At 43.5% G+C, this 27,064-nt stretch overlaps 1 protein-coding gene across 1 annotated transcript in view; it reads right to left on the bottom strand.

Annotated features, from left to right (window-relative positions):
• Mmp20 (matrix metallopeptidase 20) overlaps nt 1-27,064 on the bottom strand; it is a 40,616-nt gene that overhangs the window by 10,551 nt on the left and 3,001 nt on the right. The window contains exons 2-8 of the mRNA NM_001106800.1: nt 20,555-20,802; nt 17,552-17,700; nt 15,288-15,413; nt 13,986-14,147; nt 12,766-12,907; nt 6,236-6,372; nt 5,188-5,344 (exon numbers count right to left, since the gene is read on the bottom strand). Of these exons, the coding sequence (NP_001100270.1) occupies nt 5,188-5,344; nt 6,236-6,372; nt 12,766-12,907; nt 13,986-14,147; nt 15,288-15,413; nt 17,552-17,700; nt 20,555-20,802 (1,121 nt within the window). The remainder of the gene's footprint in view (nt 1-5,187; nt 5,345-6,235; nt 6,373-12,765; nt 12,908-13,985; nt 14,148-15,287; nt 15,414-17,551; nt 17,701-20,554; nt 20,803-27,064) is intronic.

Genomic DNA, 27,064 nt, shown 5'->3' with positions numbered 1-27,064 from the left:
CATCCTTGTGGAGATGGGGGAGTATGTGGGGTTGGGGGCTGGGGAGGAGGTATGGGATGTGGAACCATCAGGGGGTGGACTGGGAGGGGAATAAAATCTGGAGTGTAAAAATAAACAAATAATAAAAATTAAAAAATGTATGCTGAGTGATTACAGAAGAAAATGCCAGAGGATATTTGTAAGGACAGAACAACAAACCATTTACCCCAAAATAGGAACAAATCATGATGTGTTAGGATTCACACCATCAGTTCCTCGTATTTGTATATAATCAGAACGTGGCTTCCATAGTAACGAGCAAAGGCTGACAGAACTACCATGAGGGAAGAGAGCATGGAATTTAACATCTCTATCGAGAAGGGAGGAAGAAAAGCAGAGGACAGAACATCCAAGTGGGGACTGTTTAAATGCCCATCCCCCATTACAAAATGTCCTCTGTGATGTTTCCTTTGAGGTGTTGAGGGTTGAAGCCCAGGCGACACATGCCAGGCAAGTGTTCTCCCACTGAGCTACACCCTAGCTCAAAATGTCTGTCCTTTCTAATGAGGTGTTGTTTGCTCTGCTTGAGCCACCAAGCAAGGCCCAGTGACTGAAATGCCACAAATTCCCTTAGCTAAGACCACACGAGCTTCTATGTTTGGAGATATGCTTGAATAACTTCTGAATAACCATCATAATGAAATTTTCTTAACGAATGAAGTACATATCCCCTTGACAGTCTATGGGGCATGGTAGTGGTTTCTGCGAGGACCTATTTCCAACAGATTGAACTCCACAGAAAGCTAGCTGTCCAAAGGTTAAATAATACTTTAGAAGTCAAAATTAAAAATGTAGCAAAATTTATATACGTTCTTAATTAGACCGACAGTTGACAGCGTGGCAATCTTTAGCTATTTCAAAGGAACTATTGGCTGGAGAGAGATAGTTTTTCCCTCAATCCCTCTTTCCCATTTTGTTTACATTAGTGAAAACTGTCTAAACAACATTTTAATTCTAAATATTTTCTTAGGTTGTTTCTTCAGTGGCTATTCATGGGCTTACCATGCATGTTTTTTTGTTGTTGTTGAGTTTTCTTTCTTTCATTCACTATGCAGCTGTGGGTGGCCTTAAACTCTGGCCCCATTGCCTCCACATCTCAAGTGCTAGGACCACAGGCAGGCTGTGTACTGTGTCTCATTCCATGATATCTTCACTTCAGAAACTCAGCTTCCAGGCTGAGGAATTGGCTCACTTGGTAAAATGCTTGCCTTGCACTCCTGGGCAACTAAGTTCACTCCACAGCACCCATACAAAAAGCTGGGCATGGTGGTACATGCTTATCCCAGTGTTAGGAAGGCAGAGACAGACAGGTTCCTGGGCTCACTGGCTTGCAAACCTGGCCTACTCAGCAAGTCCCAGGCCAGCAAGACGTAAAAAAAGAAGGTAGGCAGCATGGAAACAACAATACCTAAGGCGCACGTGTGTGTGTGTGTGTGTGTGTGTGTGTGTGTGTGTGTGTGTGTGTGTGTGTTAAATTTATTCTCAAATCAGTTAAGACAGAAGAAACACATTTATATTATTCTGCTACTATATAATTACATCTTCTGGTGCCATGTGAATTTGTGTATGTGTGAGTGTGCATGTGTGTGTTATACAGGATCATTTGCCTTCAGCATAAATAACTTCACTGTTTCTTGTAAGGTAGTCAGTGAGCCAGAAACAGATTCTGTTTCTGTGTATTCCCCGTCCCATGCCTCTTTTAAACAGTAGATCACTATGTATAATTTTGGCTGGCCTGGCACCTACTATGAAAATCAGGCTGACCTCAAACTCACAACATTCTTCGGCCTATTCTTTTGAAAGCAGGGACTAAAGGCATGCACCACCATGGCTCAGTCTCTCTTTCGGATTAAACAATAGCTTTGCTACATGTAGCATTTTGGTGGGAATTATTTTTTCCGAACACACTGAATAGACTCTCTGTGACTTTGTGGCCTCTCTCCTCTGATTTCTAGTCATGTCACATAACATACTGAGTTCATCTTTTATTTAAGATATTTAGTAATTCCCCCTTTCCTACAGAGTTGGCATGTATCTCTATAGAAATCACAGGTCCTCTGGGTCTGTCTGTTCTACTCAGCTTGTCTTGGCTTAGTTTCCCTCCTGGGGCCTGGGGCGGGTGAGAACACTTGAGTTGAATGAATCACCTGCATCTTCCCCCAGCTCCCTGCCCATTCTTGCCCTGGTGCTTTTTCATCAATTGCTCTGTCTGCCTGGAAGCCACCTGCCCCCACCCACTCCTTCTGCCCTGACCCACTCCTGACCCCATTCAAACCTGCCCCCCCACTCCTGCCTGGGAAACTCCCACACAGCTCTGGAGGGGGTGCAGTCCTCACTTCCCCTGGGTACTTTTTTTTTTTTTTGCTAGACTGCCTGTTTCCTCTTTGATCTGGCTCCCTGAAAGCCATGCCTCCTCGGACAGCTACAGCGGTGTACTTGCATTTGAACTTCTATTAATCATTGATCTGTAGATCGACTAAGGCTATAGGATGATTTCTGAGTACATATCAGGTAACAGGCATCACATAGTCCTTTTTTTTCTTTCTTTCTTTTTCAATTCCGTCACTCTGAACTTAAGTACAGTTTCTGCCTCTATTTTGTAAATAAAGAAATGGAGGGCTAGCCTGCTCATTGCTGGTCATCCTGCTGTAAACTCTATGGCTCCCTTGCTCCTGCTTGAATCTCTCATTTGTTTTGTGCTTGCTGCACTGGGGATTGAATTCAGACCTCATCCTTGCTGTAAGAACACTGGGGGTTGAACTCAAGGGTTCAGACTTGAAAGGAGAGCGCACTACTTCTGAGCTATGTCCTCAGTCCTGCTGCGCACACTTCCCTGGAAACAGGCAGAGAGCCTGGGATATACTCATACCCAATAGCTAGGTTTAATGAAGTGATTTGACAGTAAGTTTTGTTTTATTTTAAGATATTCACAAGTAACATTAATTTCACTTTACTATTCTTATTTTTGATACTTACTATTTTTATCTACCATAACTAACCATAAAAATCTTTAAATGAAAATATCTTCCAGTAGTGCAGGCATCCAGAAAGGAGAATATGGAAGATATGTCCTTTCTAGCAGTGATGCTTCAGCCTACTATAGCTGTGTTCTCATTGCCAGTGTGAAGGCAAAGGCAGAGAGACCTGTGGATATGCAAATAGCTCCACATACATTTAGAAACCATCAATCATAACGGGATGATGGGGACCACGGCACTCCCACCACATGAAAACCCCTTGTACAATTATTCCTTTTGCCATTGGTAGATGAACAAGAGCACTCAATGGAAGAAATTAGCCACTGATAAAAGAAATGAAAGAACAAAAAAGAACTCTCTGCATCTAGATCACTGAAGGCATGGGATAGCTCAGCAGATAGAAGAATCTTCAGTCAACCCTGGCAACTAGAGTTAAATCCCAAGATTTCCATGGTGGAAGGAGAGAAACAAGTTTGACAAGTGTCCTTTGACCTCCCCACGGAGCCATGGCATGTGTGCTCTCCCAATAATACAAATTAAAAAGTCAATAAACAAAAAAATCAATAAAGAAACAACATATAAAGAAAGAGTTTTCGTTAATAGACAGTCACAGATTCAGCTCGAAAGACTCAATGCTGTATCCGTTGAGGACAATAGAGATTATTACATCAGAGAAGCTCTCCTTCCCTAACCTCCAGTTCAGAGAGAATTTGGGGCCTCTGCTGTCACCAGACTTCCACTCAGTCATATATTCCCCACCACTGTGGCGGGTGATAGACAGTAGGGAAGAGAGACTGTGGGACTGCAGGCAAGTCCTCTGAAGAGATCACTGGAACACTGGGAAACCTGAACGATCCTCAGGTATACTTTCTTACCCCAGCCCCAGATCATACAGGTGTCTGTCCATCTGAGTCACTGAATCTACTATGGAGGTCAGGCTACTCACCCATCAAGGCTCTCCAAGGCTGAGAAGAGTCAGAAGGGCCATCATTCATTTGGATTTCATATAATAATAATAATAATAATAATAATAATAATAATAATAATAATAATAAATATTATATATTCATGAAATATATTTGTTTAAATGAGTTACTTTCTTTTGTCCAGACTGAGAGTGAAAATATCAGTCAGGTGGGAGAAGATATGAAAGATTTTTTATGTCAAATTTCTTTTGCAAATGGTTATTTAAGAGAGATAACATAAAATGATGCCAGGTATAGAGGTACAGAACTTTAATCTGAGCACTTGGGAGGCAGAGGCAGATGGATCTCTGAGTTGGAGGTCAGTTTGCTCTTCAAAGCCTGTTCTAGGACAGCCAGGGTTATGTAGAGTAAGCCTGTCTTGAAAAGCCAAAATGTGGGGAGGGTGCAGGGGGAGAGGCAGGGTGGAGAAGGGGGAAGAGGGTGAGTGGGGACATAAACTGAAGTCAAAGCTCTCTCAGCAGAGCTCTGGATCCTGTGACTTCCAGGGACCCACCATGAACTCAAGGTATTTGTCACAGCCACTGGCATAGAGCCTGTTTTACCTCTTGCTTGGCATTTGTGAAAGTGAGCTACAGCGAGGAGAGAATGCATAGACTGAAGTGATCTTTAAGGGTACTTAGCAGAGAGCCCCGATCAGTTCTCAGTACCAGTCAACAGACAGAACCTTAGCTGATAGCCATGGTGTGACCCTGTGTGCAGTGACTGGATGCTAAGTCAGACCTGCTGATCTGCTCATTATGGACTCCTGAAGGACAGCCGTGGGGTTTGTCTAACTTAGGTAGAATGACTTCTCTGTAAGGCTTTTCCTATCAGCAGAACTCTCCTCCAAAGAGGGTCACATTTGTGACCACCTTTATATTTACTCCAAATCACAGATTTCTAAGGTGTATTTTATATAATGGTGTAGTCTGTTCCCACTCAGGTATTTCTATAAGGTAGCGATGAACCCCAAGACACCATCTCCACTCTTTCAGGCCACTGGGGTCAGGTCAATGAGTTAACTGAAACCTTAGGGGGTTGGTCTCAAAGACAAACAGCTGATTGTGCAGTTCTGTATCTTAAAGTCTGCCCTGTGGCCAAGAAGCCAGCAGGCTTATTGTCAGGTTGCTGGTCTTTGTTCTCGCAAAAGATTTGTTTCCTTCCCATCAAATACATGCAAAGAATAAAAGGGGTGAAGCCTGCACCTGTAGTATTCCTCTCCCACAAAGAAAAGGGTCTTCTGAGGCTCCTTGAGGTAGACGGCGGCATCTATTCGCTGCACATGCCTTGGGAACCCGAAGTCATAAATTGTGCGAGGAGGACCTTGCATCTGGAATCCTCGAGTGACCCAGTAGTGAGGACCTGGAAACAAAGGCTAGAGTCTACAGTGGTTCTGTGATGCTGTAATACATTCCACTCATGAAGAGCTCTATTCTGGATAGTAAATGGGGCTGGTTCCTGTGAATTTAAGTATCTACTTACTCAATTCGAATCTTAATAGACTTCAAACTTCCCTGAGGCAAGTCTATGTTCATACCTTGGGGAAATGGTAATATTGATACGATTGTGTCTTCTTACTCTTAACGTCTTTATTTTTTCAATTCATCTCTTGTTTATCACCTCCTCTCACTTCATATATGCATGAGGAAATGGGGACAAGTGACAGGTCATGATGATGCTTTTCCCTTAACTTGATAGCAGTCTACCCTTTTTACCCAGGAAGATGTGTTAGCAAAACCTAAGGCTGTGCTTTCTGGGAAACTTTTGTGGCTCTCTATTGTCGAGATGTATGTTCAAGAATCGTGCCATTCCAATCACTTCACAGATGAGAAATGGAGTCATGGCTGTTGGGTAATGTCTCATATTCAGTCATAGTGAAGGACTGAAGCCAGACACTGTATCCCTGAGGGGCTGACCAGAAATGAAGGAGATTGTACCCTGCCAGCTGCTCTAAGCATGACTCTGTACAGGATATCAGTTAACACTAAAGGATCTCACTGGAGTGTGCCATGCTGTTCTGCAGGAGAGTCCAGGGACTGGTTTAAACTCCCTAGCCCTGGCCATATAGCATGGTGCCCACTAAACTCAAAGGGTGGCCCTGGGGACAGTTGATACAAACTGCCATTTCTTCCATGGCTCCACAGTGCTGAGTGACACTTACCGTCCACCCGAACCCTGCCCCAAGATCATCGGAGTAACACAGGTAGGGCACTGAGGCCCTGACATTTCTTTCCTTGAGGGATCGGCGGGTACCTTTGAAGAAGAAGGCAATGCCTCGTTCAGCCACTTCATAAGCTGCGTCCACATTGGACATGAGCTGGGGGAAGGAGCTGGTGATGGTGCTGGGCCGAATCCCTGCTGGCAAGTGCACCCGCCTTCTCCAGAAAATCCTGTTGGGTGGGCCAAAAGAAGCCAAGAGCAAGGGTTGGTTGAGATCTTAGATTGCAGAGATTAAAATGACACTGTAAGCCACATGGCAGAAAATATCATGAAATTCTCAATGCAGTTTGCTGTTTTAAAGAGTAACACATTATATTATTGATGTTGTTGTTATTAAGACAGGGTCTCAGCAGATGCTGGCGAGGATGCGGAGAAAGAGGAACACTCCTCCATTGTTGGTGGGATTGCAAACTGGTACAACCATTCTGGAAATCAGTCTGGAGGTTCCTCAGAAAATTGGACATTGAACTGCCTGAGGATCCAGCTATACCTCTCTTGGGCACATACCCAAACGATGCCCCAACATATAAAAAAGACACGTGCTCCACTATGTTCATCGCAGCCTTATTTATAATAGCCAGAAGCTGGAAAGACCCAGATGCCCTTCAACAGAGGAATGGATACAGAAAATGTGGTACATCTACACAATGGAATATTACTCAGCTATCAAAAACAACGGCTTTGTGAAATTCGTGGGCAAATGGTTGGAACTGGAAAATATCATCCTGAGTGAGCTAACCCAATCACAGAAAGACATACATGGTATGCACTCACTGATAAGTGGCTATTAGCCCAAATGCTTGAATTACCCTAGATGCCTAAAACAAATGAAACTCAAGACGGATGATCAAAATGTGAATGCTTCACTCCTTCTCTAAAAGGGGAACAAGAATACCCTTGGCAGGGAAGAGAGAGGCAAAGATTAAAACAGAGACTGAAGGAACACCCCTTCAGAGCCTGCCCCACATGTGGCCCATACATATACAGCCACCCAATTAGACAAGATGGATGAAGCAAAGAAGTGCAGACCGACAGGAGCTGGATGTAGATAGCTCCTGAGAGACACAGCCAGAATACAGCAAACACAGAGGCGAATGCCAGCAGCAAACCACTGAACTGAGAATAGGACCCCCGTTGAAGGAATCAGAGAAAGAACTGGAAGAGCTTGAAGGGGCTTGAGACCCCATATGTACAACAATGCCAAGCAACCAGAGCTTCCAGGGACTAAGCCACTACCTAAAGACTATACATGGACTGACCCTGGACTCTGACCTCATAGGTAGCAATGAATATCCTAGTAAGAGCACCAGTGGAAGGGGAAGCCCTGGGTCCTGCTAAGACTGAACCCCCAGTGAACTAGACTGTTGGGGGGAGGGTGGCAATGGGGAGAGGGTTAGGAGGGGAACACCCATAAGGAAGGGGAGGGGGGAGGGGGATGTTTGCCCAGAAACCAAAGAATTATTATTAAGTATTAAATAAATTTAAAAAAAATAAAAATGTAAAATACAAAAAAAAAAAAGACAGGGTCTCATCAATCTCAGGTTGTCTGGTGCTCAGCTCTCCACCTCCTGTGTGCTGGATTTCAGGGACGAGCTGTTGTGATTTTTAGATTTTAACCTTATAAACAGTTTCTTCTTGTTTTTCATTGTATTGCACCTCTGAGACTTCACTCCATTTATTTATTATTCAGTCCAATATTCAGAACATATTTGGTGGAGTAGTGGGATATCCATTAAACACACATGCTCTGGTCACAGTGGCATATAAATTTCTCTTTGTTTCTTTTGGAAACGACTCTGGTTGTTTCCAAAATTAGAATAACAAAAAGAAATTTAAAAATGACCAAATTTCTAGGTAAAAATTTAACTCAACTTGTCATCGGAAATCAAAGATTACTGGAGATTCTCACAGTTATTAGAATCTTTTTTTTCTTTTCTTCTTTTTATTTTTTTTTCGGAGCTGGGGATCAAACCCAGGGCCTTACGCTTGCTAGGCAAGCGCTCTACCACTAAGCTAAATCCCCAACCCCCGGGTATTAGAATCTTTTTTTTTCCTTTGTTTTCTTTCTTTCTTTTTTTTTTTTTTTTTTTTTCTTTTTTCGGAGCTGGGGACCCAGGGCCTTGCGCTTGCTAGGCAAGTGCTCTACCGCTGAGCTAAATCCCCAACCCCCGGGTATTAGAATCTTAATTTTCACATAGGACCAGTCTTGATTTAAATTATTGCAGATACTGTGAGGACTAAATTCAAGCACAGTACTTGTTCTAATTCAAAATTTGTGCCACCTCGGGACACAGAATTTGATGCAGTCTGGTGACAGTGTTGATCGTCATAGCTAAGGTTGGGAAGTGCTCTCGGAATTAGGAGTAGCCACATAGCAGACTTAGTGTGGTTTACAAGATTATTTAGGCTGAGGTAGGAAACATGGCTTTAAACAGCCCATTACAGTGTCCACATCCACGCACTGCTGTGTTCTGTATAGCACTCCCTATTCTTTTCACAAACTAGTGGGTGAAGAAAACTTATGTTTGATAAACAGCAAAGCAATAGAACATAAATTCAGCAGATTAAAGCAAAGATGAATTAGAATTGTGCAAAGAACTCAAAATGCAACCTCTCTGAATTGAGCCTTCTTGGCAAAGGACAGGCCAGGACATACAGGAACTGTGTAAGGAAGCAGATGGACACCAGCAGTCCATAATCTAATCTCTGATAAGGAAGGAAAACAGCAGAACTTGATAGGACCGACTAGTTGATAAGATAGTTATTGCTGCTGTCTGTCTTTGTGTGCCGGGTAGCTAACTCTGTGAAGTTTATAATCAGTTGTCGGCTAATGCTGGGGGCTTGAACAATTTATTTGATCAATAATTACATAGTTTATGAGATTTCCATTTCCTATTACTAGAACTCTAGTTCTAATTCATTCAAATTGAGATTAATTACTGATGGTTTTCTCCTTGGTCTTTGCTCTGTGCTTGTTCTGGGATTCTGGGAGCAGGCAGGACCATGCCTTACCCATCTTTCTATCTTGGGGCTTGGCATGGTGCCTGCTACCTCTGATCCATGTTGTACAATTGTTCTTCTATTTCTTCTTCCTCCTCCTTCTTATATTTCTTCTTCTTCTCCTTCTCTTTTGGCTGGGAACTGAATTCTGGATCGTGCTAAGTGATAGAACTACCTCCGGCCTGGATGGATTTTCCTAAAAATCCCCCCATGTATGACCCTTTTAGTTCTGAGAAAAATGTAAGCAACCCCGTATATAGGCCTATAAACTAACAAATTAAACATTTACTGGTGAGAAATTACAAAGAAATTTGTCTTAATTTTAAATTTCTTTGGCATAGATATAATTTTTGATCATTTATTAAAAACAAATTTGCCCTCTAATGAGCTCCTTGTTTGTCTAACATAGACCAGATCAAAGATATATTAATTTGATGCTTCCATAGAAGGAACATATTAATAATCTTTGTTTCCGTAAACTATTATAAAAGCAGAAAGCTTTGCACATACAGTAACAACACAGAAATTCATAACATACAATAGTCTCAAATCTGTATGGAGGTATGAGTCAGTGTCCATGGGCATTGCATGTTGTGACAGCATACTCAGAAGAAGCTGTGCATGCTGTGTGTTCAGAAGCAAGGCTGTGGTGAAATTACACAACACAACCTGGGTGAATGATGCTAGATACTCCTGGGGTTCGTTACACATTTGATTTTTAACTAAATTTTTGGCCTCTGCCTGTTCAGAAACTTTTTACTGTTGACAAGCTTTAGCTTCCTGTTGTGCCTTGAGGTGTCCACCATATGTAGTATTGTGACCATCTTCATTCCACACCTGCCTAAGCAGATCTGAGTGTTTGTCTTTCACGAGACGCCGTCATCCCATTTCACAGATAGTCAGGGCAACCCAGCTCAAGCTTCTGTCCACATTACCCCACACCCTTCTTGACTCTGCTTTTCTGGTCCTTTCCCTATTTTCAGGGAGGAGAGGTGCGTTTCTTCTGTTTTGGATGCTCCTAGTTGCAAAAAGGAGAAGGTATGTGTATACTAAGAGGTCAGCGTGCACCCAGTGCAAGGACAGCTGCATATACAAACCAAGAAAGGAGACCCCAGAATGAAAGCATCTTGGGGTTCTCCCTCAGCTTCTGGAACTGTGAGATGGCTATGTATTGTAATGCTAAATACTGGCCCCAAGACTTGGTTGTCCCCAAGGATGAGAGAATGTGCATACAGACCCAAGTGGTGCTATGTGACCCTCCCCCACCCCAGTTATTCAGAATAAAGATGTCTACAGCCTATTGTTGGGGAGAATCAACATAGGCAGGGGCTGGAGTTCCTAGGTTTGGCTTCTGAGGAGACCCACAAGGGGAAGAGAGGGGGGGCGGGAGAGAGAAAAGGGGGAGAAGGAAGATGCCATGGGTTAGGTGAGTCATAAAAGGACAGCCAGGAGGGCTAGCCAACTGGAGTTAACTCTTAAGAGAACATAGTACATTATAGTTAGGGATTATTAATGAGGAAATAAATTCTAAGAGCTTAGATTGTAGATATCTGCTCTAGTGCTCATTAAGGCTTATTATAATGATAAAAGTTATTTGTCTTTTGTCTGGGAACTGAATGATCAAAGGTGGGGTAGAAACCCTGGATTGAGATTAAATATTTCTATAACAAAAATGGATTCTGCTGTAAGTCACCTGGTCCTTACTGTGTTCTTATGGCAGAGAGTCAGAACACAGTGATATCTTCTGGGCAGAGGGATTCTAGGTAAATTTTATGGTTCCCCCTCCCCTCCTCACCAGGCTGACCTTGAACTCAGGATCCTTCTGCCTAACTCCTAAGTGGTGAGATTATAGACACATGCCCCCACATCCCAGCCTCTCTCTTTTCTGAATGAACAGAAACTATTCTTACAGCAATAGCTTTAAGATCTCGTCCCAGGATAAAGAACATATTTCTCAGACCTCATCTCTTTGGGAGCCATCTGAGGACATCAGAGTTCATCCCCATTTCCTACCACAGCTCTGTCTCTTGCCAGGACTCTTGCCCCGTCACGGAGTTCTGGCTCCTGCACATGTTCTTTCTCCTGAGCACAGCCCTTCCCTTTGAATTTCTGTCTTCCAGTGATGAAAAAAAAGAAGTTTGACAGTTTCCTGTAGCCCAGCCTGGCCTCAAACTCACTGTATAGACAATAACGACCTTGAATTTCTAATCCTCCTGACTCTACCTCCCCAGGACTGAGGTTACAAGTTCCCAGTTTAGGAGATACTAGGAATTTAACCCTGGGTCTTGGGTATGTTGGGCAAACACTCTACAGACTGAGCTACGTCTCTGCCATTTTGAATGGTTTCTTTCATGAGGAGTGCCAAGGCCAAGCTGCTTCTATAATTTTTGCCATATGGCAGTTCTCGGTACCCAATGGACACTTTCTAATGAAGCAAAACGTTACACACATAATCCTGAGATCCTCTGTCTATTCTGGTACCATTAAATTTCTTCCAGTAAAGGAAAGAATATGGGTGAATGTTGCTGTGTTTCTATCTTCTATTATGGAGTTATGGAGGAATCACTGTCAGACTCTCTCAGAAATCAGAATATGGGGCCAGATGATATTTATGATGACAGCTGATGAACACTGAAAAACATGGAGGCCTCCTGAAAAATGAGAATCTATTTGATCACTCATCCATCCATCCATCCATCCATCCATCCATCCATCCATCCATCCTCCCACCTACCCATCTACCCACCCACTCTTCTACCCATCTATCCATCTACCCACCCACTCTTCTACCCATCTATCCATCTACCCACCCACTCATCTATCCACCTACCCACCCACCCACTCATCCACCCACCCAACCATCTACCCACCTACTCATCCATCCACCCATCTATCCACCTACCCACCCATCTACCCACCCACTCATCTACCCATCTATCTACCCACCCACCCACCCATCTACCCACCTACTCATCCATCCACCCATCTATCCACCTACCTACCCACCCACCTACCCATCCATCCACCCATCTATCCACCTACCTACCCACCCACCTACCCATCCATCCACCCATTTATCCACCTATCCCCTCACCCCCACCCACCCAACCTATTCACCTGTCCATCTACTCACTACATCATCTTTCCACTCATGTAAGAATGCAATCACTTATCCACTCATCTGTCTAACTAGCTAATTGTCATTTGCCAACTACTGAATGAGCCCTTACAGCACTTCTCACTAGACATATAATAACGAACAGTTGCCTGTTATACTTGGGCTGATGACCTAAGAAAACCAACTTGCTATTCTTCAACAATATTCTTCATTTTTTTCTACATGGGGGATTCTAGTCTTTATGATCAAAGCGGTTAAAATAAATACTGCAGCTGTTTGGAAAGCACTCAGCAAAGTGCCCAGACCAAACCAGTCCTCCATCCATAGCTACTTGTGCAGTTGTATATCTAAGACCCTACTGCCAACCCTACTCCATGATCTTCAGCCACTGAGGCAATGGTGTTGCTTGGCAATGGGCCGAGGCCTGAGGGCATCTTGGACTTACCTATCCTTGAAGAACAGAAGCTCCTTTCCCAGCATTGTCACCGCATCAAAGGATGAGCTGGAGTCACAGAGGTCGGGGATGGATGGCTTGTGAGGTGGGATATGGGGCATGGTGGGCTTTCCTGGGAATGTTTTCCGGGGTCCTAGGGTTCAAAGTGCAAGATGATACCAGCAAATCAGAGCATGTACACATCTCGTGAGAACTCTAGAAAACCTGCACACATTCCCACTGCAGATGGCAATGCCTTAAGGAGATGGCTAACCATGGCACGTAGACCTAGGGGTACCAGGATCTACTTGTGAATACTGTATGAGACTTAAGAAATACCTGAAAACACCATTAAAAATTGATGACTACCAGAAAGTCAGTTTTGTCTGTGGGTGTGGACTAGGTCAAATATACTCCAGTATGCAGGCAATAAAAATGGACTTAGTGGGTTGTAAAAAAAAAAAAAGGCATGGGAACCCATGTGAATCTGAGAGAAGACAGGGCAAGGAGTGGGAAGTGAATATGATCAAAAGTCATTGTAAACGTATGTGAAATGCTCAAAGAATTAATGGAAACATTGTAGAAGAGGTGGTTGCTATTTTTCTCATCCTACATAATTAATTTGATACTTAAAAATATACTAAGATTCCCTACTGCCTTTAACCTTAAAAGCTTGCAGTGATGAAATGAAAGCTCACACAACCTTGCTGTGCGTGGACAAGTCTGAGTGTGTGTCAGTCATGAGTAGCAGATTGTCTGTATGGTCTAGTGGTAGGGTTGTTAGTATCATGATTGACATTGCTAGGGAGCTCACTTATCCATAAATGGGTAAACACATGCACATACACATGTGCATGTGTATGTGTGCATGTGAGCGTGTGTGTGCCTGTGCCTCTGTGTGTGTGTGTGTGTGTGTGTGTGTGTGTGTAAATAGAATCACTGCCTTCTACCTTCAAATGCATGCATTTTTATTTGCTTTGGAAAGTTAGGCAAATGGACCATTTTCTTAGGTTTTTCATGGCCAGAATGCTCTGGAAGGAAGATATAGCAGCACCTTAGGAAAGATGTAACACTTTTAACTGGTAGGTAAGCTCTTTACAGGATGACGAAGCTGTGGTGGTAACTCTAGTCATCTTTATCTAAGCAAGAAACTCCTGTAAAAGTGCACTTTCTCTACCTTGGAGACTGAATGCCTGCCACTTTCAGGGTTAGAGATGGCAAGAAGCTCATACCATATAACGCTTGGATCCCTTTCACATCATCCTTGGGGAGATGGAACCTATAGGGGTTCTGGTACTTATAAGTTGGGTACATCAGCGCTGATGGGTCTGTGGAATGGCCCAGGCCCAGAGCATGGCCAAATTCGTGAGCAGCAACGGTGAATAAGTTGAACCCTAAACAACACGAGAGAGAAAGCATCAAGACAGATTTCTGTTTTCGTTCTCTTGCCTTCCAGGACACTTTCTGCACCATCACAGTTAACTGTGCTTTTCTACAACAGGCTTCAGAGGCTGGTAGGTTGTTTTAACACCTGACTCTCCTGACTTCAGTCTATTTTTGTGTCTTCACCCTTTTGGGGCATGGGGGTGGGGGAGAGAAATGTAAGACAAGTCACTTCCTTGTCAGTTAAGCTCAACAGAGGGATAACAAAGGGCTGTGTAGCTAGTAGTGGTAATACAATTTATAGTAGTGCATTGATTTGGATCCTAAATGCTCCAACTATTTTCTGCTCCTACAGTCTAATCCCTTTTTATATTATAAGTTGCCTTTATCAAAAAAATCTGAGTAGACATTGAATGTAGTACAATGAGATCAAATTACCTTCAGCTGTAGTCAGATTATAGGCTTACATACAAAGTGAATTCAGTTATAAAAAGGTTAACTTACTTTTTAAAAACAAATCTGTTTTCATACAACTCACTATTATACACATTTTACATTTTAATCAGTGCTATGAGGAAACTAGGCTCATAGAGTTGAAATAATTTACCCATGGTTACAGTTAGCAATTGGTGGAACCAGGAATTGAGACTTTAATTTGATTGACATCAAAGTTGGAATTCTAATGATTCTGAGTGTGTGTGGTTGTACCAGTCTCCTTCATTTGCATGTCTCCTAGGGAAGGTTTCTAGATGATCTGCATGACATTCTAGAAACTTTACACCCTCTCCAATTATACTCCTTAAGAGACTACCAATTCATTTCCTGGGCTTATTCCAGATAAAGTCCATTCTACATACACGTAAGGAGCCATAAATATTGTACACCCAAATAAAAAGTAAGCTGTGCATTGGGAGGGGACTTGTTCTGTAGTTTAAATGTGAAGAAGCAGAGAACAGGCTAGCATATAGCATCAGCTTGGGAGGGTCTTTCCCCCATGGATTGTTCCCTTCTGGATTTTTGGCTTACTTGTTTTTCCTACCCAGCCTCCCTAGTTAAAGGGTGGCTTGGGACGTTGAACCTCAAGGTTTCATGATGGAGGCCCAGAAGAAGATACAATGTTTTCCAGGTTATGGTGAATTGTGCATATGTACCATTCGTTCCCATAGTCCACTTCTCAGCATTGTCGAAATGTGTGTCTCCTCCCAGGCCTTCTCCAGGTGCGAACGCATGGGCCAGCGTCCCCCGAGGCCCATCAAATGGGTAGGAATCCCCATGATCTAAGCAGGAAATAGTGATTGGATTAAGGCCTCGTAATTCTGGGGGGTTGGCGTCACAAAAGGTGGGTAACATTCTCAACAGCACTGACCCTTAAATGCATTTTTCAATATTGACCTCTTAAAGACTATTTTTAATTATGCGTGTGGGAGTATTGCACATGAGTGCAGTGGCCAGCAGAGGGCAACAGATGTCCCTGGAGCTGCAGTTTCAGAACAGCAGGGGCTCTTAACTGCCAAGCCATCCCTCCAGCCCTAATATTCATTTTCAAATATATATTTTAAAATATGATTATAATGTATTACATATACATTTCATATATGTTAAGAAATTGAAAAATAAAAAAGATTATCTTGTATTTCAAAAGAGGCATGGTAAACTTTGTTGTAATGGTTTTTATTGTAACACACAGTGCCTGGTAGACTATCACACACAGACTACAGAAGGAGGAAGGGTGGAGGGACATTTGATAGCGACCCAGTCTACCGAATAAAAAAAAGGTCTTGTTGGCAGAAAGAGCTTTCAACATTGATTCCTCTGAGAGGGGTCTTGTAAACTAAGCCTATGCTTTCTGTTTTGCACAATGTAATTTATGTGTCAAAATAGCCTCGTAACTTTAATAAACCTGCATGTGTAAAGCCTATGAAAATAAAGTCAGTCAGGGTAATCTTGCCACCTAGAGACTTCAGTGTTTTGTTCTACGACATATAGTTAACAGCATTATGAATTCAGCAGGAAAGAAAAACATTTGGAGAATATGACAGAAGCTACTGTTCACAGTTTCTAAGATTTTGGTGACAATGCCCAATTTTTTGTTACTTAAAAATTGGTATTTGTATTTCATGTGTTAATTAATTTTAAAAATTATTTACTTTGTATTTACTGGGTGCACACAGTGTTGTGTGGAGATCAAAGGACAACTTATGGGAGCTGGTCCTCTCCTTCTACCAAGCAGGTCCCTGGCATTAAACCGGGGTAATTAGGCTTGGCAGGACGTGCTCTGCCCAAGCCAGCCCTCTAACCCTGCTTATTGTTTTTGAAGCCAACACCACAAATTCAATATGCTACTTCTCAGGCCAAGATCAATGTGATATAGTTCAATCAGGTGTATGTGTTCTGAGGACTTATGATGCCTGCCGGGTCTCCAGTCAGCCTTTATGCTAGGGGATGGAATACCAGCTTGAAGGATGAAGAAAGTCAATGCTATATTCCCTATGTCTACCTTGACTTACAATGTCCTTCCATTTCAACAAGTGCCCTTGGATGTCTGGCAGGAACAGGACCACTCAAGGCCATTTTTGAAGGCCATATTCACGACTCTCCCGATCTCTTCTCCCTAACTCCCAAACACCCCTCCTCCCCCAATTCTGCCCCAGCAAAATCATATAGGAATCAGCTCAGGCTCAAAATGTCTTCGGGACTCAGCAACAGGATCCAGAGAGGGAGAAGCAGTGACAGTCAATTTCACTGTTGGAGAGAACCTCAGTGGTCTCTGGTTTCATCTACTTCCTGCATATTTTTCTGCAAAGACTCAGAGCTTTACCAGTCGCATTCGAAGCCAGGCTTCTCTGTAGCAGGGTGTGTGGGGGGGATGTAGAAGCAGGCAGGTAGAGACAAGCATACTATGTACTTCTCAAAGGCAGTGTTCAAGCATGGGTGAGACACAAATGCCATCTCTGTAGCTATTTTGTGTGTGTAGGGTTTCAGGTGGGGTGGCATACAGGGGCTGTCTCAGGGTTCCCTGGGGGAAGTGATTTCCTCAGTGGGGACTCCAGGTAGGAGAATCTTGGGAACCAGATGATATTGATCAAAGTCATTATGGGAAATACTGGAGTCAGGTGGCCCCTAGCCAGTGGGAAAACTAAAGTGCATAGGACTTGTCCTATCATGGGGCAGAACCACAGTGAAAGTGCACTTCCGTGAGTCTGTCCCACAGTGGCGGCCAAAGTGGCAAGCGGTGCTAAGTTTGCTCAGTCCTACCTTCTGTCATGATGCTGTTTTTGCTATGGTCTTGGCCTCTGCCCATCCTAACACTGTGCGATGGAGTCCTGTGCTGATCATTCCATAAATATATGCAAGGAGCAAGTTTGGGGCAGTTCTCCTTGGCATTACAGATAGAACCCAAGAAATAGTACAATACCTCCTGTTTCAAAAGATATCATGATATCTGCTTCCCCAGAGTTTATTCTCACGAAGATCAGAGGGACAGCCGTACTCCATGCGTGCAGGGCCATATGTACAGCCTTGTCTACCTCGGTAGGACTCATGGAAGGTGTGTACTTAGAGACTCTAGACAAAGAAGAAACAGATGTTTATGTTTTAGTGACTGTTCTCAAATGGAGAAGGGGAGGGCACTGCCCAGACTGCTCACAGACCACAGCCCCCCTGTCTCCATGTTGCACTATGGCTCTTGTTCCGCATCCGCAGTTCTTACCGTGCTTTGGAGCAGCTGGAATTGTTTCATGTCACACAGGACATTAGGGCAGACCCAGAAGGCAGAGACAGGTCAGACTTCTGAAAGCAGTTTTTGTTGCTATTTGAGGTTTTGCTATAAATTCTTTATCAAAGACCAATGGGAATTCCCCAGGGGTAGGTAGTAGAGTGTGTGTGTGTGAGTGCATGAGTGCGTGTGTGTGCGTGTGTGTGAGTGTGTGTGAGTGTGTGTGTGAGTGTGTGAGTGTGCATGTGTGAGTGCATGAGTGTGTGTGTGAGTGTGTGAGTGTGTGCATGTGTGAGTGTGTGCATGTGTGAGTGTGTGTGTGAGTGTGTGAGTGTGCATGTGTGAGTGCATGAGTGTGTGTGTGAGTGTGTGTGTGAGTGTGTGCATGTGTGAGTGTGTGTGAGTGTGTGTGTGAGTGTGTGAGTGTGTGAGTGTGTGCATGTGTGAATGTGTGTGAGTGTGTGTGAGTGTGTGAGTGTGCATGCGTGAGTGCATTAGTGCGTGTGTGTGTGAGTGTGTGAGTGTGTGTGTGAGTGTGTGTGAGTGTGTGAGGTTGAGTGTGTGAGTGTGTGAGTGTGTGTGAGTGTGTGTGTGAGTGTGTGTGAGTGTGTGAGGTTGAGTGTGTGAGTGTGTGCATGTGTTAGTGTGTGTGAGTGTGTGTGTGAGTGTGTGAGTGCATGAGTGCGTGCGTGCATGTGTGTATGCGTGCGTGTGTGTGTGTGTGAGTGTGTGAGTGTGTGAGTGTGTATGAAAGAGAGAGATAGAGACAGTCAGAGAGACAGAGAGACAGAGACAGACAGACAGAATTAGAGAGTTTTTACATTTAAAAAGTTTTAAAAATTTAAAATTTAAAACTCTTTTAAGGTTTATTTTTATTTTATGTGTATTGATATTTTGCCTGCATGCATTTTGTGTGTGCAGTGTTAATGAGAGCCAGAAAATGGACAGCTCCCCCTGGCACTAGATTTACAGATGGTTGTGAGCTGCCTTGTAGGTCCTAAGAATTGAACCTGGGTCCTTTGCAAAAGCAGCCAGTGCTTTTAACCGTGAGACAGCTCTCTGGCCTTGTGTGTATTTTTCTTAAAGAGAATGTGCTAGCCTAGAAACAGAGTGCTCACTGGGCTGAAAAGGGGGCTGAACACTTCAGGAGCATGTAGTTCTTTTTTTTTTTTTTTTTTTTTTTGGACACACGGTGTGCAGAAACCGAATCGGTGGATCTCAGGCTCTTAGGGTTCCTCCTGCTCTAAAGCACAAGACCTTCAGCTTCTGCCACAAGGAAAAGAAGGGCAGCGAGAGAATTTCCCCTAGGATTCTGGGCTGGGCTGGAATAATGGCTGCACATGTTCAGCAGCTTTGTTTGGAGGCTGGCCTTTCTCTAGCTGTGGCTCCAGTGTCTCACACAGGAGACGTGCGTGGCAGGTGGAAGGACAGAGTTAGCTGCCCTCTAGCTGTCTAAGGGACTCTCAGTTTTAGGAGCCACGACAACTGTCCAGCAGGCTTGTTGAGCATGCCAGCCTCGTCCTGAAATCTGTACTTTAGCGAGTTATCTTACTTATGCTCATGCAGGTGTTATGACCCCAGGGAGCAGGCACAGTCAAAACCCCAGGGTGCCTAAAAGACAGAAAAGATGAGAAATTGCTCAGTTCTATTTAATGATACAAAAACATGCCATACCCCTTTGTCATACAAACCTATGATTTAGGGCCAGGCCAGACAGTTAGTACCTTGTTACGCCCTTCTATGATAGGCAGATCCACTGTATTCTGGAGTTGAAGATGAAAGTTGAATCAGCCAAGATAAGGATGAGGGAAAGAATAATAAAGAAGTAGAGAAAGTCCTGACCCGGAGTCTCCGGATGGAGGAGAGCGTGAGCAGCTGATAATCATAAGCAGTGCTCTTCGAATGCACTCTGTGCTAGACAGGCTGCTAGGCATCGCTAGTGTGCTGTGTTATCTAGCCCTCACCATCTCAAGGAGGCTGATAATGACGGTGATCAAGGCCTGCATTTTGTGGTTAGACAGAAACCTTAGCCCAGCCTTCTGTCTGCTCTCAGAGCCGTATGCAGGAGTGCGCTGCTGCGGCTTTTCAGGTTTAATCATCTGGTGTTTGTTCCAAGAAGCTATCCTGACATCCAGGAACTGCAAAGTATCAAGACAGCCTCTAGGGTCTCAGAGAGGCACGCTGGTGCCAGAGGCTTGTCTGCAGGGTTGAGAGTTGTGGGTTTGCGTTATTCACCGCAGAATGGTGCAGGTCTCCACGTTTCATGTCATCTACAGGCTAACATTCTAGGACACTGTTGAAAATATGAGGAAAACACTTCATGAATTTATTTTATTTTTTTTAAGGCCTTAACTCTTGTTCCTCACACTTAGGTTAACCTTTCACGGCCATTTTGTTGTTTTTGCTTTCTCTGTTCTCAGTGGCACCTTGTGGATATAGTTAACAGCTCAGCTAGGCAGATTAACGGGTTCTCAATGCTACCTGAGTTAGTTCACTTTAAACATCGTTGAGCTGTTCCCAGCTGGTCAGACCTGTAGTGGGTTAAGTGGACAGTTATCCTGGGATTAGAGTTTTCAACAGAGACCTAGACAGTTGCTATTCTTTCTTCTGGCTGTTGAGGATTCTGCCTTTCCTACAGATCGAAAGAGACCTTGGACAGAAAAGAAGAGGGCGAGGTGTGTCTTTCTCTTTGAATCTCATTACCTGTATGTCAAAATATTTTTTTTCCATTTGGGTTCACCTGGGAAGAGGCGGTAGTTAGCCACATCAGGAACTCCACAGCGAGGCCTCTTGATCACATCCATCGTATTCTGGTCCAACTTCCCAGTGACTCTGAGGCCAAAGAATGTTTGTAGCTCCTTAATCTTCCTGACCGTGGGGTTGCTTTCTCTTGCCACCATCTCGCCAGCCTGGGGGCCTCCTTTCTTTGTATAATACTTGTCGAGATAGGCCTGAAACAGATAGGCAGACAGACTCATCTATGGTGTGGTTGGAGAACACTCATACTCAGCTATGATACAGGACCGTATTCTTCATTTAAAAATAGGGCACATATTTTTATTGAAATAATTAGACATATTTGTACAGATGGCACTTCAGTATGTCAAAAATTATTAATACTTATCCTTCAGTACTGAGACTTGTAAACTGTTACTTTTCCTTCTTCCCCATTTTTTGGGTATGTGTGTGTACACATGTGCGTGTGCACTTGTTTGTGTGGGTACATGTGGAGACCACAGGTTGATGTTGGTATGTCATCCTTTTTACCTTTTAAAGCTTTTTTTTAGTTTTTTGAGACAGGTTTTCCCTTTGTAGCCCTGATTGTCCTGGAACCCTATCTGTAGATCAAGCTGGCCTTGACCTCACAGAGATCTGTTTGCCTCTGTCTTCCAAATCCTGGGGTTAAGGAATGCAACACCATTTTCTGTCTTGGTGCGCCATCATTGATCACATAATGTGTAACACATGGTGTGTACTATGAAATGAGTATTTTTTTCTAGAGTACTTATGTGGGCTGGAGAGATGGCTCAGTGACACTGACTGCTCTTCCAGAGGTCCTGAGTTCAATTCCTATCACCCACATGGTGGCTCATGACCATCTATCTGTAATGGGGTCTGATGTACTCTTCTGGTTTGTGTGAAGGGAGTTGTACTCATATACATAAAATAAATAATTCTAAAAAAAGAGCACTTATACTTCAACCTCTCATTATTAAACACAAAGGTAAGAGGTCAATTATAGGCTGAATATTCCTTTTTCTTTCCTAAGACAGGGTTTTTCTGTTTAGCACTGGTTGTTCTGAAACTTGTAGATCAGGCAGACCTCAAACTCACAGAGCTCTCTGCTTCACAAGTGCTAGGTTAAAGACATTTGCTACTGCTGCCCAGTTTAGGCTGAAGATTTTAGCAAGTTTTGGTGTGTTGTGGGGTAACCTTTGTTTTCAAGTGGTGGGTTTCCTGACATAAGTTTGATACCCACTGAGGCAGAGAAAACAAGCCACAAATTAATAGGCTTCTTGAATATCCTCTCTGTAAATGAGGCTCAGGGAGTATTATGGGAAGAGGGGGTGGAAAGACAGAGAGACAGAGTCCAAGGAGGAGTGGGATGGAGCAGTGTCTTCTGGACTCAGCAGGACCTCTGCCTGTGACAGCTGGGACTGCACAAAGTCAAGCTAGTCAACCTTCCAGCAGGATTCAGGAGGGGCCCATGAGCCTTCTCTGGCTGAGGCATTGACCAGTGATGGCTGCTAAAGGAAGGAGGATCAGGGTTCTTTAGAGGAATGCCTTCTGCTAGATCAGCCATGTTCCAGTGGGTGAATTAGGTTCAGATGTATTGAGAGAAAGAGATACAGAGAGAGGGGGAGGGGAGGGATGAATTTGGGCAAGAATCCTGGAGGAATTGGAAGGCAGAAGTGAGGGATGAACATGGTCAAACTACATTGTGTAAATTAATGAAACCCTCAAAGAATAAACAGGAAAATATTAACCCCCTTGCCCAAATGATCAATTCACCTGCAGGAACAGACTTCAAAGCTCTAGGGTACTTGCTCACCACTGCTGTGGACGTTGGATTGGGATTAGGGTGAGTTGGGCTACGCAGGGTGCAGAAATGCAGTTGGAAGCAAGATTCGTGTTTTATAGCATGGGGGTTGTTTGGTTTTGCAGTGCTTGGCATGAACCTGGAGGCTGTGGCTTGCTGTGCAAATACTTCTAAGATATATCCCCGCCTACAACAGGGGACTTGTTAGAAATACTATTATATATCATGTGACACAAGGTGAGGCACATTTTAAGATCGTATCTTTGAAAGATAAAAGAGAATGTTGTCAACGAAACAGCAACACAGAGTAAAACAGAAGAGAAACCTCTATCAGATTATAGGAATTTCAGAAGTAAAGTACATGCTGTAAATGATGAGGAGAGGTAGGGAGGTCTGGTGATTAGTGTTGATTGTCAGTGGGTGAGGCAATTACAGGTGACTGTTATTCTCCCCTTTATGCCCTCCTGTGCCCATAGGTTTTCTGCAATAAAGTTGGCTGTGCTATTGTTTAAGCTCTGTTTCCTAACTCGCTGTCCTGCCTGTAAGAAGAGTTCATTTTGTGGTGATCACCTCTTAAGTTTAGCTAAGGAGCTAGAGGGATGGTTCAGCAGTTAAAAGTGCTTGGTGCTCTTCCAGAGGACCTGAGTTTGGTTTGCAGCTGACTACAAAAGCTCCAGGAGATGTGATGGCTCTTTGTGAACCACACACATGTGGTATGCCCTCACATAACACATGCACATAAATAACCGTGAATAGGTGCAGCTAAGATGAGTTTCTATGAGGAAAAGGACAGGCCACACATCACTCCTAGGCCTTCCACCTAGACTTAGGAGCTCTGACAACCTGGGAATTTATCTCCATCTGTGCTCAGGATTTTACATGTCTGTTTGTTTTAGGATGAAGCTTCTTTGAGAGCTTTTTGTTTGTGCACAAGTTGCTACTACAGCAACTTAAAAGTGACATCTCAATTACATGCCTCCAAGGACAGAGGATAGAGAAGTGTGTCTAAGACCGGTGGCTCTGTGTTTCTGAGATGTTTCAGTTTCACGCATTTTCCCCCCTTGTTGCAGAATGTGTTATGCTTGACCTTCTGCTGTACGCTTCATGAGAAGTGACCGTAGAAGGGAGATGTTCATGAGAAATTAGGCAAAGACTGTATTTCCTGCTACTGTTAAAGTGACATAGTCACAAACAAAGAGGGGGAAACCAGTGAGAGGATTACTACAGACGCTATAATCAGGGTAGGTAAAACATTTTTACAAACACTGGGTACCCCCCACACCCCAAAATCCATGCAAAAAGCCCTAAAAACCCTCAAAGATTTACATGATAACAAGATCTTCTGGGGAGAAGCACATGCTGACCCATTCCCACCCCCAGCAGTGGAGGGGTAGTCAGTGTTCTTAGTGGTGTGGTCTCTGACAGTTTGACCATGCCTCAGGTATGGCCCACACCTGTGAGTGTATGGGTGGCACTTAGTGACTCAGGGCTATTTATTAAAAATGAAAGGATCTGAAGTGGGGGATGTGGACAGGATCGTCGAGGAGCTGGGGTGGATATGGTCAAAATATATTGTTTGCGTGTATGAAATTCTCAAAGAATATATAAGGAGTTAAAAAAGAAACAGACTGATGTACCTTAAAATCAAAACCAGGCATTTGCTTGCCTTGCTCAGAGTCTCACCCTGGGCAATGCCAGTCCATTTGGAAGCCAGAGACTAAAGCATTAGTGATGTTTACACACTGATAAGGAAACTTGGGGAATCTGTTTTTGATTATATTTTTATGTTTCTTTTTCTGTGAATCTACACAAAAATAGTGTAGATAAAATGTTTTTCTTTTTCTTTAAAATAGCCATTGGATGCCAAACCTATAGCTTTGAAGGTTTAAGGCTGAATTTAGTAGATAGAAAAACAGTCTATTTTAATGAAATAAAGTCCAGGGTTATTTCTAGCTAATGAAGGAACAGAACCTCGTCACTGCAATGACATGAAGGAGAGTTTGGAGGCTTGCCGTATGTTCTGGACTAAGGAGAGTCCAACACTCTGGGGATTTCTCGCCAACGCTGGTGACAAGGCGTTGACATCCTTTTTGGAGTCAAATGTTCTATTTGGCACTTAGAGGTCCATGTAGATCTGTCCTGCTCTGTAGGCCACACTTTCATGCTGTGCCTTGCAGTGACCCACCACTCTGTCTATCTCCCCCACCGCTAAAACCACTGAGTCTTAGCATTCTCTTCCAAGCCATGCTCTGCCAACTTCCTTTCTAGAGTTTGACGGGGATAGGAGTAATGGGAGCTAAGAAGGGGCCATCTGCTGGCTGATGGACACTTAGAAATATCCTTCCTGAGTGTAACTGGGTTAAGGAATGATGGGGGCACACTCCCTCCAACAGTTTCCTTTATTTTTGTCTATGAGTCATCCAAAGAGATTTATAATAATGTAGATACTGTCTGAAAGTCATAGGTTCAAGGGCAGGCTGCACCACAAACTCACATGATTCTTTGAATTTCTCTTGCTTTAGCTTTCTTGCCAGCTTCAGCTTCCCATCTGTTTACTGAAGTACTGATCCCACCAGTGTAAGGATAAACAAAAACAACGGGCAAGGAACTGCTAATGTGCACATATTCAGAAATACTTGTTTGGCTAATTAATATATTTTTAAAGGTTTTGTATGTATATGTGTGCTCCTGGGTAAGTATATGTGCACTGTGGGCATGCAGGAGACTGTTGAGGCCATAAGACAGCATCGGATGCCCTGGAAGACGTTGCAAGACAGTTGTGAGTGGCCGTGTGGATGCTGAGGATTGAACTCCGAGCCGTCCCTTTAGTGCCTCTTTGTGACTCTTTAGAAATAAAGTCACGGAAATAACACAGAAGCCAAAACATTCTTTGATGTAATATTTTGTGAGAAAAGTAGAAGCCCATAGTTAAAGATAATAACAATTAAAAATGTATAACCCAGAAAACAAAGTGCTACCAAGGGTCCTGGAGTTCAGGAACTTGATTTGCATGGTTTAATTTCTCATGACTGCATGGTAATTGAGAATTATACTACTTTTAGAGACAATTTTGAAGGCCGTTTTAAATGTTATGCCAACACCACCAGATAGGTCCCATGTTATGGTAGGCTGACTTAATGATTTTTGACTTCATAATGGACTGAAAGTGATGTTCTCTCAGTACAAACCACACTATAAACGTTTCCTCTCTGTCTTTCTGAGGCTGGCAATGTACAATGAGGGGTTCTCTCTGGATCCTGAGCCTTAGCCCCAAACCACAGCCCCGAGCTGCACAGCAACAAGCTGCTGTCTTATTAAACAAAGCCTTTTGGTAAACTGTTAGACTCATGATGTTTTGAACCTATGATGAGGTTATCAAGATACAACAGCATCATAAACCAAGAAACACATCTGCACTATTTTAAAAAGCAGGGAAACCCCTTAAAATAGATAAATCCTTGATTGTAGGGAAGTTTAGGTATTTGGGTCTCTCTCTCTCTCTCTCTCTCTCTCTCTCTCTCTGTGTGTGTATGTGTGTGTGTGTGTGTGTGTGTGTGTGTGTGTGTGTGTGTGTGTGTGTGAGAGAGAGAGAGAGAGAGAGAGAGAGAGAGAGAGAGAGAGAGAGAGAGATTGAACCAAGGACCTCAGGCATGTTAGGCAAGTGCTCTACTAATGAGCTATATCCTCAGCCCATTCAAGTGTACCTGCAACCTCTTGTATCACTTTCATGGCCTCAATTCATATTAATGCATCTTAATTGAAGGATACAACTGAACATTAAATAAATTGAGAACACTTTACATACTCACTGGCCGGTGTTTATGTCTGTGGGTTTGGGACAGAGGTCTCTGGTGTTATATTTCTTAGCTAGTGATGTTAGAAAGAAAAGACCACTGTAAAAGATACTTCCTGGTTGCTCGTGACCTCCTGACCCCTTCCATAGCCTCTTAGCTCTAGCCACGTAGCGACTGTACCCAACATTCTTCTATGCTGGACTTCTGCACGTGAGGATGCTTTTCTTAGCCTCCTTATCTCCAGATTTTACAAGCTGAGCTCTTTCTGTAGTTCTGGTTCGTCTCAGGTGTGGCTGTCTCTGAGATGAGGCTTCCCTGAACTGCCCACACCCCAGTCACTCCTATCTCTTACCAGTGTCTCTTCCCACTTTCTCAAACAAGCTTGAACACTCGAGTGACTTGTGTGCCTTCTCACTGCACCCTCCCAGCTGCCCTGCCCACCCCCGCATCAGTGCTCCGAGAGCAGTCATCCCCCACCCCTGTCAGTGCCATGAGAGCAGAGACGTTGGCTCTCTCCATTCATGTTGTCCAGCGAGGTAACAGTAACTACACAGACGGCTTGTTTTCATCTGTGATTCTATAAGCTCACAAGGTTGGTGAATATTTCCGTAAGCTACAAGATGGTTCATAGATTACTTCTAGTTTCTGGCCTAACATGAAAGATCTTCCCTCATCTTTGTCCTCCAAGAGAAGATGGTCTTTCCTGAGCTGATGCCTGGAAGCTCTGCAGCAGGAACAAGGTGTCAAGATACGGACAAATTTTCATGATACCAAGGGTATAATGGAGACTAAGGAGGACTGGCTTACTTGGAGAGAAAGAAATCAAGATGTTTTAATGGTTCCCAGCATCCTAGCCACACCATTCTTTTGAAATGTGCC

The sequence above is a fragment of the Rattus norvegicus genome, chromosome 8 (genome assembly GCF_036323735.1).
Source record: "Rattus norvegicus strain BN/NHsdMcwi chromosome 8, GRCr8, whole genome shotgun sequence".
Classification (NCBI taxonomy): domain Eukaryota; kingdom Metazoa; phylum Chordata; class Mammalia; order Rodentia; family Muridae; genus Rattus; species Rattus norvegicus.
The sequence above is the reverse complement of the archived record's forward strand: the minus strand, read 5'-3'. Positions and strand labels throughout refer to the sequence as shown.